The 11,971-nt window shown below is 39.5% G+C and overlaps 1 protein-coding gene across 1 annotated transcript; it reads right to left on the bottom strand.

The window, feature by feature from the left end:
* Window positions 1–8,424: 8,424 nt before the first annotated feature.
* LRRC14B (leucine rich repeat containing 14B) lies at window positions 8,425–11,571 on the bottom strand. Its single transcript, XM_058819161.1, has 2 exons — window positions 10,667–11,571; window positions 8,425–9,178 (listed from the first exon to the last, which is right to left on the bottom strand). The coding sequence occupies exons 1-2, from the start codon at window positions 11,569–11,571 to the stop codon at window positions 8,542–8,544; spliced, it is 1,542 nt and encodes a 513-aa protein (XP_058675144.1). The 3' UTR covers window positions 8,425–8,541.
* Window positions 11,572–11,971: the final 400 nt, after the last annotated feature.

An 11,971-nucleotide genomic window follows, 5' to 3' on the forward strand; every position in this document is an offset into this window, starting at 1 on the left:
TCTATCTGGGCATCCTTTTAATGTCTTCAAAGGTCCAGGCTCCACAATCTTTCTGGGCAGTCTGTGCCGTGGTTCAGTCGCCCTCACAGTAAAGAATCATTTGGTGATGTTCGGAGGCAATCTCCTGTATTTCAGTGTGTGCCTACTGCCTCTTGTCTTTTCACTCAGCATCATTGAAAAGACACTGGTTCCCTCCCCTTTGCACTATTCCTTCTGGTATGCATGTGTGCTTCCATGTAGCAAAATGTCAAAAACCTCCCTGAAGGCCAGGCAGACAATATTCCCTTCATCTACCATGCAAGTTGATTCACCAGAGGAGTTTAAAAAGTTGTGCAGCATAAAGTTCCCCTGGTAAATCCATGCTGATGACATTCTTTTGTGTGCCTGGCAATGCTTTCCAGCAACAGCTTCTCCATCAGCTTCCTCGGGATAAAGATGAGGCTGGCTGGTTTGTGCTTTTCTGAGTCCTCCTAGTTGCCTTTTTTGAAGATGGGTGACATTTGCTTTCATCCAGTCTTTGGGCACTTTCCTCAGTCACCATGATCGATCAAACATGATTAGGAGTGGCCTCAGAATAACATCTGCTAACACCCTTGAGACCTGTGGCTCCATCTCAACGGGGCCTGTGGACTTCATGGAATACGTACCAATTCAGTGACTGTGCCCATAAAAGTTTGCAAATTGGAATATGAATCCCAATATTACCAGGTAGATTGTGCCTGGGCCAAAGGCGGCAACTGTGGTATTTCACCTCAGAGACACCTTTAGCTGGCTGGATGCTGCAGCTGGGTGCTGAAACAAGTCCAGACTTGTAGAAACTCAGTTTACCTCAGGTGGGAAGGCTTCAGGCGATGGTGAATAGAAAGGAGACAGATGCTGCCGAAGGGTTAATATCCAGAGTTTTATTCCATGGTCACAGAGGTCTGAATCTTAGGTAAGAGCTCCAACAGAATACCGACCACATGGCCTGATTGGCCTTTTAAGCTCCAGGGCAGGGGGAGGAGAAGGGACAGGTGAGCACCAACCAGGTGGGAGGGGCAGAGTCTCAAGGGACGAGGGACACCTAGACAGGCCAATGACCCCAGGCCTGGATTGCATCCTTTGAAAGTGACCAACCACTCGAGGCCTCGCTGGAATGTTAAGCCTGATTGACAGAACTCACTCAGCAAGGGGGCAAGGGGGAAGGGAGGGAGGTAGTGCCACACCTGGGGAAGGGACTGGGAAGTTTAAAACAGGATATTGCAACACACTGCAACATTGCATGGGAGAACAGGACATATTAACAGCTACCTGAAGAGTGAGTGAAAATCTACGGAAGCAATACAAAACGACAAAGACTAGAGTTCTCTTTTAAGACAAAGCATCCTATCACGGAGCTGAGCAGCTTTAGATCTAGGGAAGCTTCCCTTCTGAAAGGATACAGAAGACATTCTTTTACCTTATTCAGTAATAAAATGGATTGACCATTCACTTGCAATACAAAATTGAAATTATTTCTAAAATTGTTGCCGCCTAACTAGACAATCATGTACTGGCTGGGTATTTCCCTAACATACAACAGCACCTCCTTGATGTCTCTTATGCATACAGACTATTCAAATTAGGTCATTTGAGTGGGGATTACTGGTCTTTGAACTTTCTTTCTGATGAATTTGGAATATTTACGGAAGCAAGGACCTGAAGATGAAAACTTCATTTCCCATCAGTGCACTTTAACATCCATGGCTGTAATGCCATTGTTTCTCACCGAGTCAAGAATTTATGACTACAATGTGGATCAGCTCCAAAAGGTAAGATAAAGGCTGCATAATATTCTCTCTTGGTAAAGCTATTTATCTCAAATGAAGTGATCAAATTCTAATCACTCACTGGCCTAAAGCTACAAGGAGGGGAAGATGGACCAGATTGTCCTTCCACTGCTGTTCTCTTTGTCACCACAGTGTTTAATATGGGTATGAAGACATTCAAAAAGATAGCTTTGCTGAATTCATAAAATTCAGTCTTAAAAAGTAACTTTTTAGCAGCTGAAATGAAAAGAACAAATAAAATGCAATTAATTCCACAGAAGATTGAAATTATTATTTCTTCATTTTGCAATTGAGGATGTATATTGTTTAAGCTTGTCTTGTGTTGTTCTACAGGTTTTCTAAGTGGCACACCTTTCTTTATGAATGGACTGTCCTTTCCTAAATACTGTCATATGGAGGAACCTGCTTCTGATAAGAGCACTAGGATGTCTTTACTTGACCTTTTATTTTTACTGATGCTTGGTCCTCTGAAATGAATGTTTTTTTAAAATTGAAATGTGTTATTATTGTTCCCACGGGGTAATCCTCAGACTCTTCCTGTCAGAGCTGTCACTAGTCAGCTATTCTCCTATCTGTCTAAGTAGTTGAATGTTCTGGTGTAAAAGCAGCACCTTCTATGTAGCCATGCTCTTAGTTGCCAGTGTCATCTTGAATCCAAACACCCTCCTGCAAGGAACCGCTGGTTCTGTATTCAACTAAGGGGAAAAATCGGTCCATCCATGCTTCCTGATTTAAAAGATAAAGGTATATAAAGGTATGGTGTCCCTAAACTATACTCTGCAGTTGAACACTAATCTTTGCCGTGTTTCTTCAACTCACTTGCAAGTCATTAATGAGTTAGGGTTTTGTGAGAATTGCTTAGTTTGAAGATGATTTAAGAAGGTATGAGAACACTTTTCTGCCTCTGGTATAAGGATACTTTTCAAATCCATACAAACTTGCTGCAAATGCAAAAATCTGCATCTTGTATTGTCCTAAGTCACAATATAAAGATGTATTCTGTTCCCATCCTCAAGAGCTGCTGAAACCAGGAGGGGCATCTTTTTTCCTGTTAAGGGGCCCATCAACGCCTTGCCTCATGACTCAGAGATAACTCCCTCTGGAAGCCATTTCTGTTTAACGGGTATTCAAGGATCCACCGCATGACTCAGAATGATATTAGCCTATTGTGAGATGCTCTGCCTAGCGGGGAGGAGCGGTGTTTTCTTTTGTATTTTTGCATGTATTTGGGGTTTTCCCCCTTTTCCTAATAAATTGTATTTCTGCCTTGGAGTCTCTCACTGGTTTTACTTTCAAACCCGAACAAAAAATTTGTTGCCCAACGTGAGGCCAGAGGTACTGAGGAAATTTAGAGTTACAATTTTGTATTGTAGAAGCCACCTATTCACTGTGATGTTCAACATGCTTATATGGGCCCTATACCTAGCTCTCTATATTTTTCTCTAATTTTGGGGATTTTTCTGCCGATTATAATGCTCCTGTATAAACCAGGATATGGTGTAAAAATTGTTTTATTGGTCTGTTATGTCTATTGCATGATAACCTCCTAGGCAATGAACATCATTTGGAATACGTACTCAATTTTGTTTGCTTGTCCTAATCTAGGCTGCTATGTCTGGGGCCTCAACAATCACACCCAGCCCCTGGAGGGAGGTGTAAAGAATTCCTTTTTCCAGTCTTTCAGGCTTGACACAGCAGTTTTTGAAAATGTTGAGTTCTCTCTGGATGCCATGGGCAGTATAGTGTTGTTGTTGGTTCCTCTTTGTCTTCCCTGCACAGCCTGCAACATGCTTAGAAACAAAGCTCTACATGGTGTGGTTCAGCGTTTTATTGAGGAAGAGGAAAGGAGAAGCAAAGCAACAGCGTCCATGTCTGCACAGAATGCCAGAGGAGGAAAGAACCAAATGATGCACAACAGCATCCATGTCTACACAGACTGTCAGAGAGGAGGAAGAAACAAAAAGCAAAACAGTGTCTGTGTCTATGCAGACTGTCACAGAGGAGGAAGAAATTAAAAGTATCATCAGCATCTCCACACAGATCGTCACCGAACCAGAACAGCCTGAACCAGTAGCAGTTGTCCCCGTTGAGAAGAAGAAATCAAAGAGCAAATCAGTCTGCATCATGACTGATGAGGATGTGGCAGGACCCTTGCACCCAGTGGAAGTGTCAGAGCCAGAAATCATCACTTGCTCTCTATCCCTGGGTGAGCTGCATGACCTAAGGAGGGAATTCACCTGCCAGACGAACAAGTCTGTCCTGACCTGGCTGCTACCCATCTGAGATGCTGCAGCCAAAAGCACTTTGAAATACACAAAATATCCCAAGTGGAAGCAGGACCTTATGTTGGTTTATGAAAGAGAATGAGAACTTCAAAGAATGAGTACGGATTGATACCAACCACACACAAAAGAAGAAATGTGTGGCGCCATGAGGCATTTTCCAAAGTAGGTCATGCATCAATGACAAGCACATATTTTGCCTTCCAAAATGTGCTCTGCCACTGTGTATCTTGGCCAGTGATGCATGAAAACCACTCTAGTGCTTGCCCTGCACTTGTATTGGACACAGGGAGAGCTTGGAAGCAGCAGTAGTGAACTGTACAGCAAGCTGGGAGTTCTTCCAAGCACAGGCTCTTTTGCACAAGGAACACCCTCTGGAGAAATGGAGCCAAGGGAATAGCAGAGCTCACTTCCATTCCAAGTTTGAAATGGGCAAGAGAGCCAAAATATCAAACCACTGCAGAAAACAAAAAGAAACAAACAAACAGAAAGAAATACAACTTTTATTAAGCATTAATGAAGCTTATAGTCCTGCTTCATTAGGAGCATGTTAGCTGGTGCTCAAAATAAAAAGTAAACTAATTAGAAGCATAGCCAAGGTTGTCTTTCAGTTTGTAAAACCTTCTACAGCAAACAAATAAAACTCTAACAAGTAAAACCAATGTTGTATGGTGACTCTGAGACAAAGAGAAACCTTCAGCCCTGTGAAGAAAAGCATGGCAAAGGAAAAAGCAACAGCTCAGTGCATGATTTCCCACAGTTGACGGCAGAGGCGATAGGAACAAAAAAAATCACTTCCGACTGAAAGATTGAGAAGGAAAAAAAATTACCTCCATCTTCATTATGAATTACCAGAACAGATATGTGTTTTAGATGTTTGAATATTCTTAGTTCTGGAATTTAAAATACTTTAAAGTTGAGAACAAGGTGGAGAGTTAATCATCTTCCACAGAGAGAAATAATTTTTCTTTTTCTGGACAGACAAGTTGTGTTCCCCTTAAAATCCTGTGATCCTCTGCTGCATTAAGTTTGCACATTCTATTTGACATTAAAACTATCTTTAGGATTATTTTGTAAAAATTTCTTGGGTAAAATGAAGAAATATCAATGCAGCTGTACTTTAGACAGCAAAATATCTTTAACCTTAGTACTTGAAAGAATGATAGAGAAGGTTATTCTGGATGCAATTTAAAGACATTTAAAAATAATGCAATCATCAGTCACAGTCAATGTGTTTTCTTCAAAAGTAAAGCTTCTTTGTCTAGGTATAAGACTATTTTAAAAATCCCTACAAAATAATGATTACAGTTGCTGCTTTTAGGATTAACCAGAGGCAGCTTTAAATCTCTGGCCACACATTCATTGAAACAGATGTTAAATTTACATCATAAACTATTATCCTAGACACAATAATTTTCACACAGGGTACTTTTACTTGAAGGCAGTACGTGGAAAGCATTAGGTACTATGTTCCTTCCTTGTTTCTTTGCAAGGTAGTTCATACAGTCCTGCTCTGCTGTTGACTGATGCATATTTTAAGGAGAGAAAGAGGAGCTTTGTAAGCAAAGGTCGTATGTGTTCAGAAGAATTGACCTGTAGTCCATAACTTTTGAGTTTAAGAATATTAATTTAAAAGGTGTAGGGTTATATTGGGAAACTTGCTTCAGTTTCATGTATGACAACTTTCCCTGCAACAGTAGTGTTTATTTGCCTTTTTTCTGTTGATAGGCTTTTATGTTGTTGAGATAGCTGTCTCCAAGTACAGAGCTGCTGTGCTGCTTCTTCCACAGTAAAAATCTTACTGTCATCTTTCTTCCTGTTGCTTCTTTCAACTACACTGTGTGTGGTCAAAACATAATATGACTTAAATTATGAAGAGATCAGATGTAGCAAAGGTCATTTATAAAGATTTTTTGCCTGTTCTTCAGTTTCATGAAGTTTGTCAAAGGAGAATATTTATTTCCTATGTACTAGGTATTTCACTGAATTCAGTACAGTTACTGAATAGGGGAGTTCAGCAATTTCAGCAGCAGAAAGCTCTTCTGGCAATCCTTACCCTGCAAAAGAGAAAGATTTGCAAGCGATTGCTGCTGAACAAAACATGTCCCAGCAAATGAAATTAAAATATGCTAATGATTAAAAAAGTACAATATAGTAAATAAAACATGGTACTGAATAAAGTATGGTGAATAAAATAAAAAAAAATAGCAGTCTCTTTTCATTGGAACTAAAAAATCAGCCTTTAGCTGTGATATTCATCATTGCATTTTGTGTTTAGAACATTCATTTGAATATGATGGCAATGGTTTTGATTTTCAGGGTTTTTTTACATCTGCATCTCTTCTGTGTCTTTCACAAATAAACCTGAAGTGACTTTGAGTATTCTTCTTCAGACACTTAAAGGAACATAATGAGCAGATGTGGTAGGAGGGAATTGAATTCATCTCCATTCACAGCACATCAGACATCTTCTTTCCATTGACAGCTGTGTGGTTTCAGTGTTGCGGTAACTCCTGCCCTGTCTCTGTCTGGGCAGCCTTAACTGGAGCTTAGAAGACTGTCTCCTCTCAAGGTGGTGTGTAGTTAAGATTTCAGACAGCTTTCTGGATATTCAGTATAAATTAATTTGGATCCACTCCAGTCTGAACCCAGTGAAGCTGACAATAGTCCCATAAGGAAGAAAAGGGAACACCAAACAGGACTCAATCAGTATCTGTCTGTACTTGCAAAGTGTAAGGTAACTTTATATAGCTAAGTCATCGTAGCATTAATCCTTCTTCTCTAACAGCTGTGTTCCAAGTCCCACACACAAGGAAGAAGAAAGAGCAGGTCCAAACCAAAATCACACTACTGGGGCAGAAGACATGCAGGAACCCTTGTTGCAGTAAGTCAGGCAAACATCAAAATGTTAAAGCTTGACCTGTATTTAAAAACCAATGAGAGCAACCATAATTAAGAAAGAAACTAAAGAGAAGAAGGTGCCATATCTCAGAGCTAAAGCTCTAAAATAGTCATAGTGATGATCGTCACTTTGCACCAAAACAAAAGCTACATGCTTCTGCTGGCCCAGGAGCCAGCATATAGACATGAAGATTTCTTCCATATAGAAAATGGAAGAAAGGCAGGAGTTTGTGGGTTCAGAAAAAGGAGGAAATAAAGTAAAGGGGTGAAGCATGGCAAGAAGAAACCAGAAGGAGAGCTACACAGACAGCAGACTTTATAAGGCATCTAATTATTCTGAAATAAGAGCTGTCTATTCTGTGAGAACCAAAAAAGGCAAGGACCGACTGTTGTACCACAGCATGTTCCAAAATGGCCAGCCTTCACCTCCAGGTACAGCCTGTAGATCAGAGGGGGGAAGAATCATTACTCTTTTACAGCTATAGTACAGGGCCCTTTCCCAACAAAAACACCACTACTTATCCCAAAGAAGTAGACTTTTGGCATAGCAAAATTCAAGTAACTTAAATCTGACTGAGAAGTCATGGGTCGAGTCTGAGATGGAAAGAATGGTGAGGTTGGAGGGAAGAAAAGGTACAGTAGAGGTAAGGATAAAGGAGCATGTGGAATTCTGTCAAAGTACGGTCATATGGGACCCAATTCTGTCATTTACTATTCACAACTCCTTAGTTTAGCAATTTAGATTACCTTTTTATTTCTCAAGTGCTCTGTAAACATAAACAGGTCATGACCATTCACTTTCAATTTACCATCATATGTTCAATCAATAAAACATATTAGAATGTGAGCTGACATCAAAAAATCATTTAAATGCATGCTGTGGAACCTCTAAGTTCTGCTTAGTACTCGGTCCATTAATTTTTGGTTTGTTTGGGGAATTTTTAAAATAAATTAGGTTAAGAGTTGTTTGCATATTCCTACTGTAGATAAAAAGAAAGCTAGACAAATCAGCACTGCCTAAATGAAGAAAGTGTTTTCCTTACCCTCAGATGATGAGGTTCAGTATTATTTCAAATAAACTGTCCTGGTTATCTTAATGATTATCCTCAATACTACAGTGACACCTTCAACTCCTGCTACAAACATTCACTTTCAGTCCTGTTTGAACAAATTTTCATAAACTATTAAAGTATATTTATTATATATATTTTTAATATTATTATATTTATTTTTTTAATTACCTAGAAGCTAACCAAGTCTCTAGTTTTACAGGTGAGAAGCTGAGTAGCACTTGTTTACCACTCAAGCCCCAATTAAAGTACTCTCTATGTGTGGGAAGTAGTGCTTGTGTAAGGTGTATGCAACAGATATAGCATAAGTTACAGTACCTCAGGTGATTCGAGGCTATTCAAATAATAGTAAATTCAGCTGAAAAATTAAAGGAAATTCACAACTTATGATTGGAGGTGAAGATCTAGAAAAGACTAATTTAAGTTCTGATTTGGCAGATCATCTCATCACTACTTCACAATTTTACAAATTTAATTAATTTAATTAAATGAAGAAGTGAACTTCTCTAAAGTCTCTTTGAAGGACTTGATCAAGTAAGCTCCCAGTTCATTGTTTGTCTCCTGAACAGCTGCATCATAACTCCCAAAGAGTGGTGTTGAAGCCTTCACATCGTCTCTATTTGCTTGGAGTAAAATGAGATTAAGCTCCTCTGCTACTCCTTCATATTTTTGGTGATCAAATCTGCAAACACTGGCATCATCAATGGGGTAGGTGATGCCAATAGGGTAGCAATCCCTTGGAACGGGGAACTCCACATTTTTCAGCATTGGCAATTCACAGAGAAATGTGAAAAGGTGTTTAAGTGCTTGGGATGACAGTGGGTTTCCAATAAACTTAAACTCCTGTAGTTTCTGACAAGGGCTTAAACCTAAAACCAACATGTTGACATGAGTGTCTTGGATATTACAGTCCTCCAGAGTAAGACTCCTGAGCACTGAAGAGCAACGGCTGAGGAGCTTAAAGAATGTTGATGGGTAAAGCTCAGGTATATCGTGACCACTCAGGTCCAGGGCTTCCAAGTGATTGGCATGGAAGCTATTGGCTAAAAAGGCCATATCAGCATGGTTCAAGGAGCAGTTAGAAACATCCAGCATCTTCAGTGGAGTTTTTAGTGGGCTGCAAAATTAAAGAGAAAAATGTTTTATGGTACAAAATGTTGAAAAGCTACATTTACAAAATTTCATGCATCTAGCCACATTATGAATGCAGCCATCTACCAAATAATTTTTTCAAATCTCTCTTGAAAACAGAAGCATGTGACAACAATAGCAAGCATATTTTCTTCCTGAAATTAGTTCCATTAATTACCTCTTTCTATGCATGAGTCCACTGCACTATTTTAATGGGGATTAATTTACTAACATTCTATGTATCTATTTTTTAACCAGTTATATATTGTAAAGTGTCTGTCACTTGCTGACTATAACAGCAGATCACTACTACCATAAGAGCATTGGTAGCTGCTTGTAGAAAGCTGCAATAATTCCAGAGATTTAGATAATTTCCATTAAGGAAGGATTAATTCCAATACAAAATAAGCTTTCTGACAGGATATCTGCTTTCATTTCTAGCTGTTTTTTTTCTGCTACATTTTTTAATGTCCAAGAGGTTTAGACATTGTAGTGTTCTGGAGTTGCAAAGAGACATTTTGATGAAGAAGGATGGAAGAAGTGTAACTGAGATTTTATTCAGATATTTATGTTAAATATAAAATAGTTCTGACAAATGAAAAGCAAGAGATCGCTTTCATACTTACTACACCTTAGTGAGACTTCTCCCACAGGGTTCAGCTGGATCAAACTTAAAAACTTGCAATTCATTTCAATTGTACCAGTCAATATATGAAGTATGCTACTCACAAATTTTAAATAAAATGGTTTCTTGTATGGGAAGAATTTTAGACCAAGATCATTTGTCTGTATGAAACTTTTATCTGCCTTTTTTTTAGATGTTCTGAAAAGCTTACAATTAACTTATTACCTGTTCCAATATAAGTACCGCTCACTGGTAGTTGGATAGCTTTTTGCAAATTGCCAGTTTTCCACTGGAATTCATAATGAATATTCACATATCAGCTTAATTTGCAATACAAAAAACTCTTGTCTTGACATCAAGAGACAGAACAAATAATTCAAATCAAAGCCTCAAATGAAAATCAACTATTCCCCTGCCCTCCTTAAAATACAGTATCTGTGAAAAGCATATTTACTGACTGTTCTTTATTGGACAAACATTCACTAGATACACTAAAAAATACTTGGAATACAGCTCACGGCCTGCACCAAAGGCCGATGCAAGCTGATTAAAACATAAGTTCAAATAAAAAATGTCTGGGTATACCCATCTCTTGTGTGGTAGCTAAAAGTATATTCTCACCAGATGGACTCTGGAAGATTAATCAAAATAGTCAGTTTTTCAAAGTGTATTAGGTATGCTTTGGCTGCTGATTCTCCTCAACACGTAATCTTTCCTAGCTTCCTGCCGCCCCCTCCCACATACATCCCAACATACACTCACTTCCCTTACTCTTAGAGATTCCTAGCTTGATGGTGGCACAAAGTGCTCTTTTTTATAGTGTGACTGAAAGCAGGATGACCACATTACCTGAGAAGTTTCTGTATTCTTCCAGTGAGTATAGAAAATGACATACTCAGCTCAGTAAGCTGCGTCATTTCACCCATCTTCTCACCAATTTTAGTAAGCGTCTGTTCGTCCGTAGCTGTGAACCTCCGCACATCAAATGTTCGTGCTGGCAAGGTCAAGGACATCAATAGAGGGAAGTGGATACAGTTGAAGAGCATTTCCAAGTGTTCCATTTCCAAGTGAACATTATGAACTATTTCCAGTTTGCGCAACAAGGAGGGATCAGTGAGCTTTATGATATAGAAGAATTTCTGCAAGGTCAGGTTGTCAGATCTGAATGCCACACAGCAGATTTTCAGTGGACAGCTGCATTTCTTCAACAGGGCCTGCACAACCAGCTCATAGTTCCGCTCTGTAACAAACAAGTCAATTAGTACATTGATACTGACTTCAAAGGTACCTGGACTGCACTGTGCTTGTTGCAGGTAAACCAGGAGGTCTGAACAAAGCTTAGAGAGCAGCTGTGTCCTGGCCCACCTGCCCATTGTCTTCTTGCACTTACAAAATTGAACTTCAACATCTTTTATACCCATCAGGTCGACCACTTTCAACTTTTTCACGTAGGGAGAAGACTGATTCAGCACATAGTCTCTCAGCCCTGTCAGACAGCTTTCCAAGCACACTGAGCATGTTCTATGGCTTAGGTCTTCCTCATAGTCCAGAGTAGCTCCCAAAAGTTTTCCAATGTTAAAATCAAAAAGTGGCCAGTTCTCTACCAAGTCGTGAATCACTCCCCCTTGCTCCAGTAAATAGCTAGCTTTGAAAAGAAGTGGAAAAAGATCATGAGTAACAGCCCCAAGACTCTTCCTGGCAAACTCGGCATTTGACACGAATGCTTCAGCGCTAATGAATCGGAGAGACTTCATTGTTGTCCTGGACTCCTTACTGTCATGGAGAGTCACTTCTATATTTAACTAAAGATCCTAGTTGCTTACAACCTCCTATTTTTATCTGCAACTGCTGCTTGCTGCTAGCGGGAGCCTGGGAAGCCAGAGTGAAGAGTCACATGCTACTTTCTATTTTAGAGCTACACTGTGAGTTTGCAGTAGTCATCTGTGAGATCTTGAGTCAGAGAGCTTTTATGCCCTCATATTTATATCTAAGATATTTCAAGTAAATATAGACTGCTACCCAGCAGGAACAGTAAGATCAATGCAGCACACATACCTGAGAATATTGTTGTATTTTTTTTATATCATACAAAAAAGCACTCAGAGTTCCACTTAAACGAATGACTTGATCTCTATTCCACTTTTTTTCCATGAA

This window comes from Ammospiza caudacuta, chromosome 1 (genome assembly GCF_027887145.1).
Source record: "Ammospiza caudacuta isolate bAmmCau1 chromosome 1, bAmmCau1.pri, whole genome shotgun sequence".
Taxonomy (NCBI): domain Eukaryota; kingdom Metazoa; phylum Chordata; class Aves; order Passeriformes; family Passerellidae; genus Ammospiza; species Ammospiza caudacuta.

What these genes read in the sequence shown, in the direction of transcription:
- LRRC14B (XM_058819161.1), bottom strand. Translation starts at nt 11,571, where the DNA reads ATGAAGTCTCTCCGATTCATTAGCGCTGAAGCATTCGTGTCAAATGCC. An exon ending in AGAATACAGAAACTTCTCAG is followed by an intron (nt 9,179 to 10,666) that starts GTAATGTGGTCA and finishes TTAATTTTGCAG; the next exon opens with CCCACTAAAAACTCCACTGA.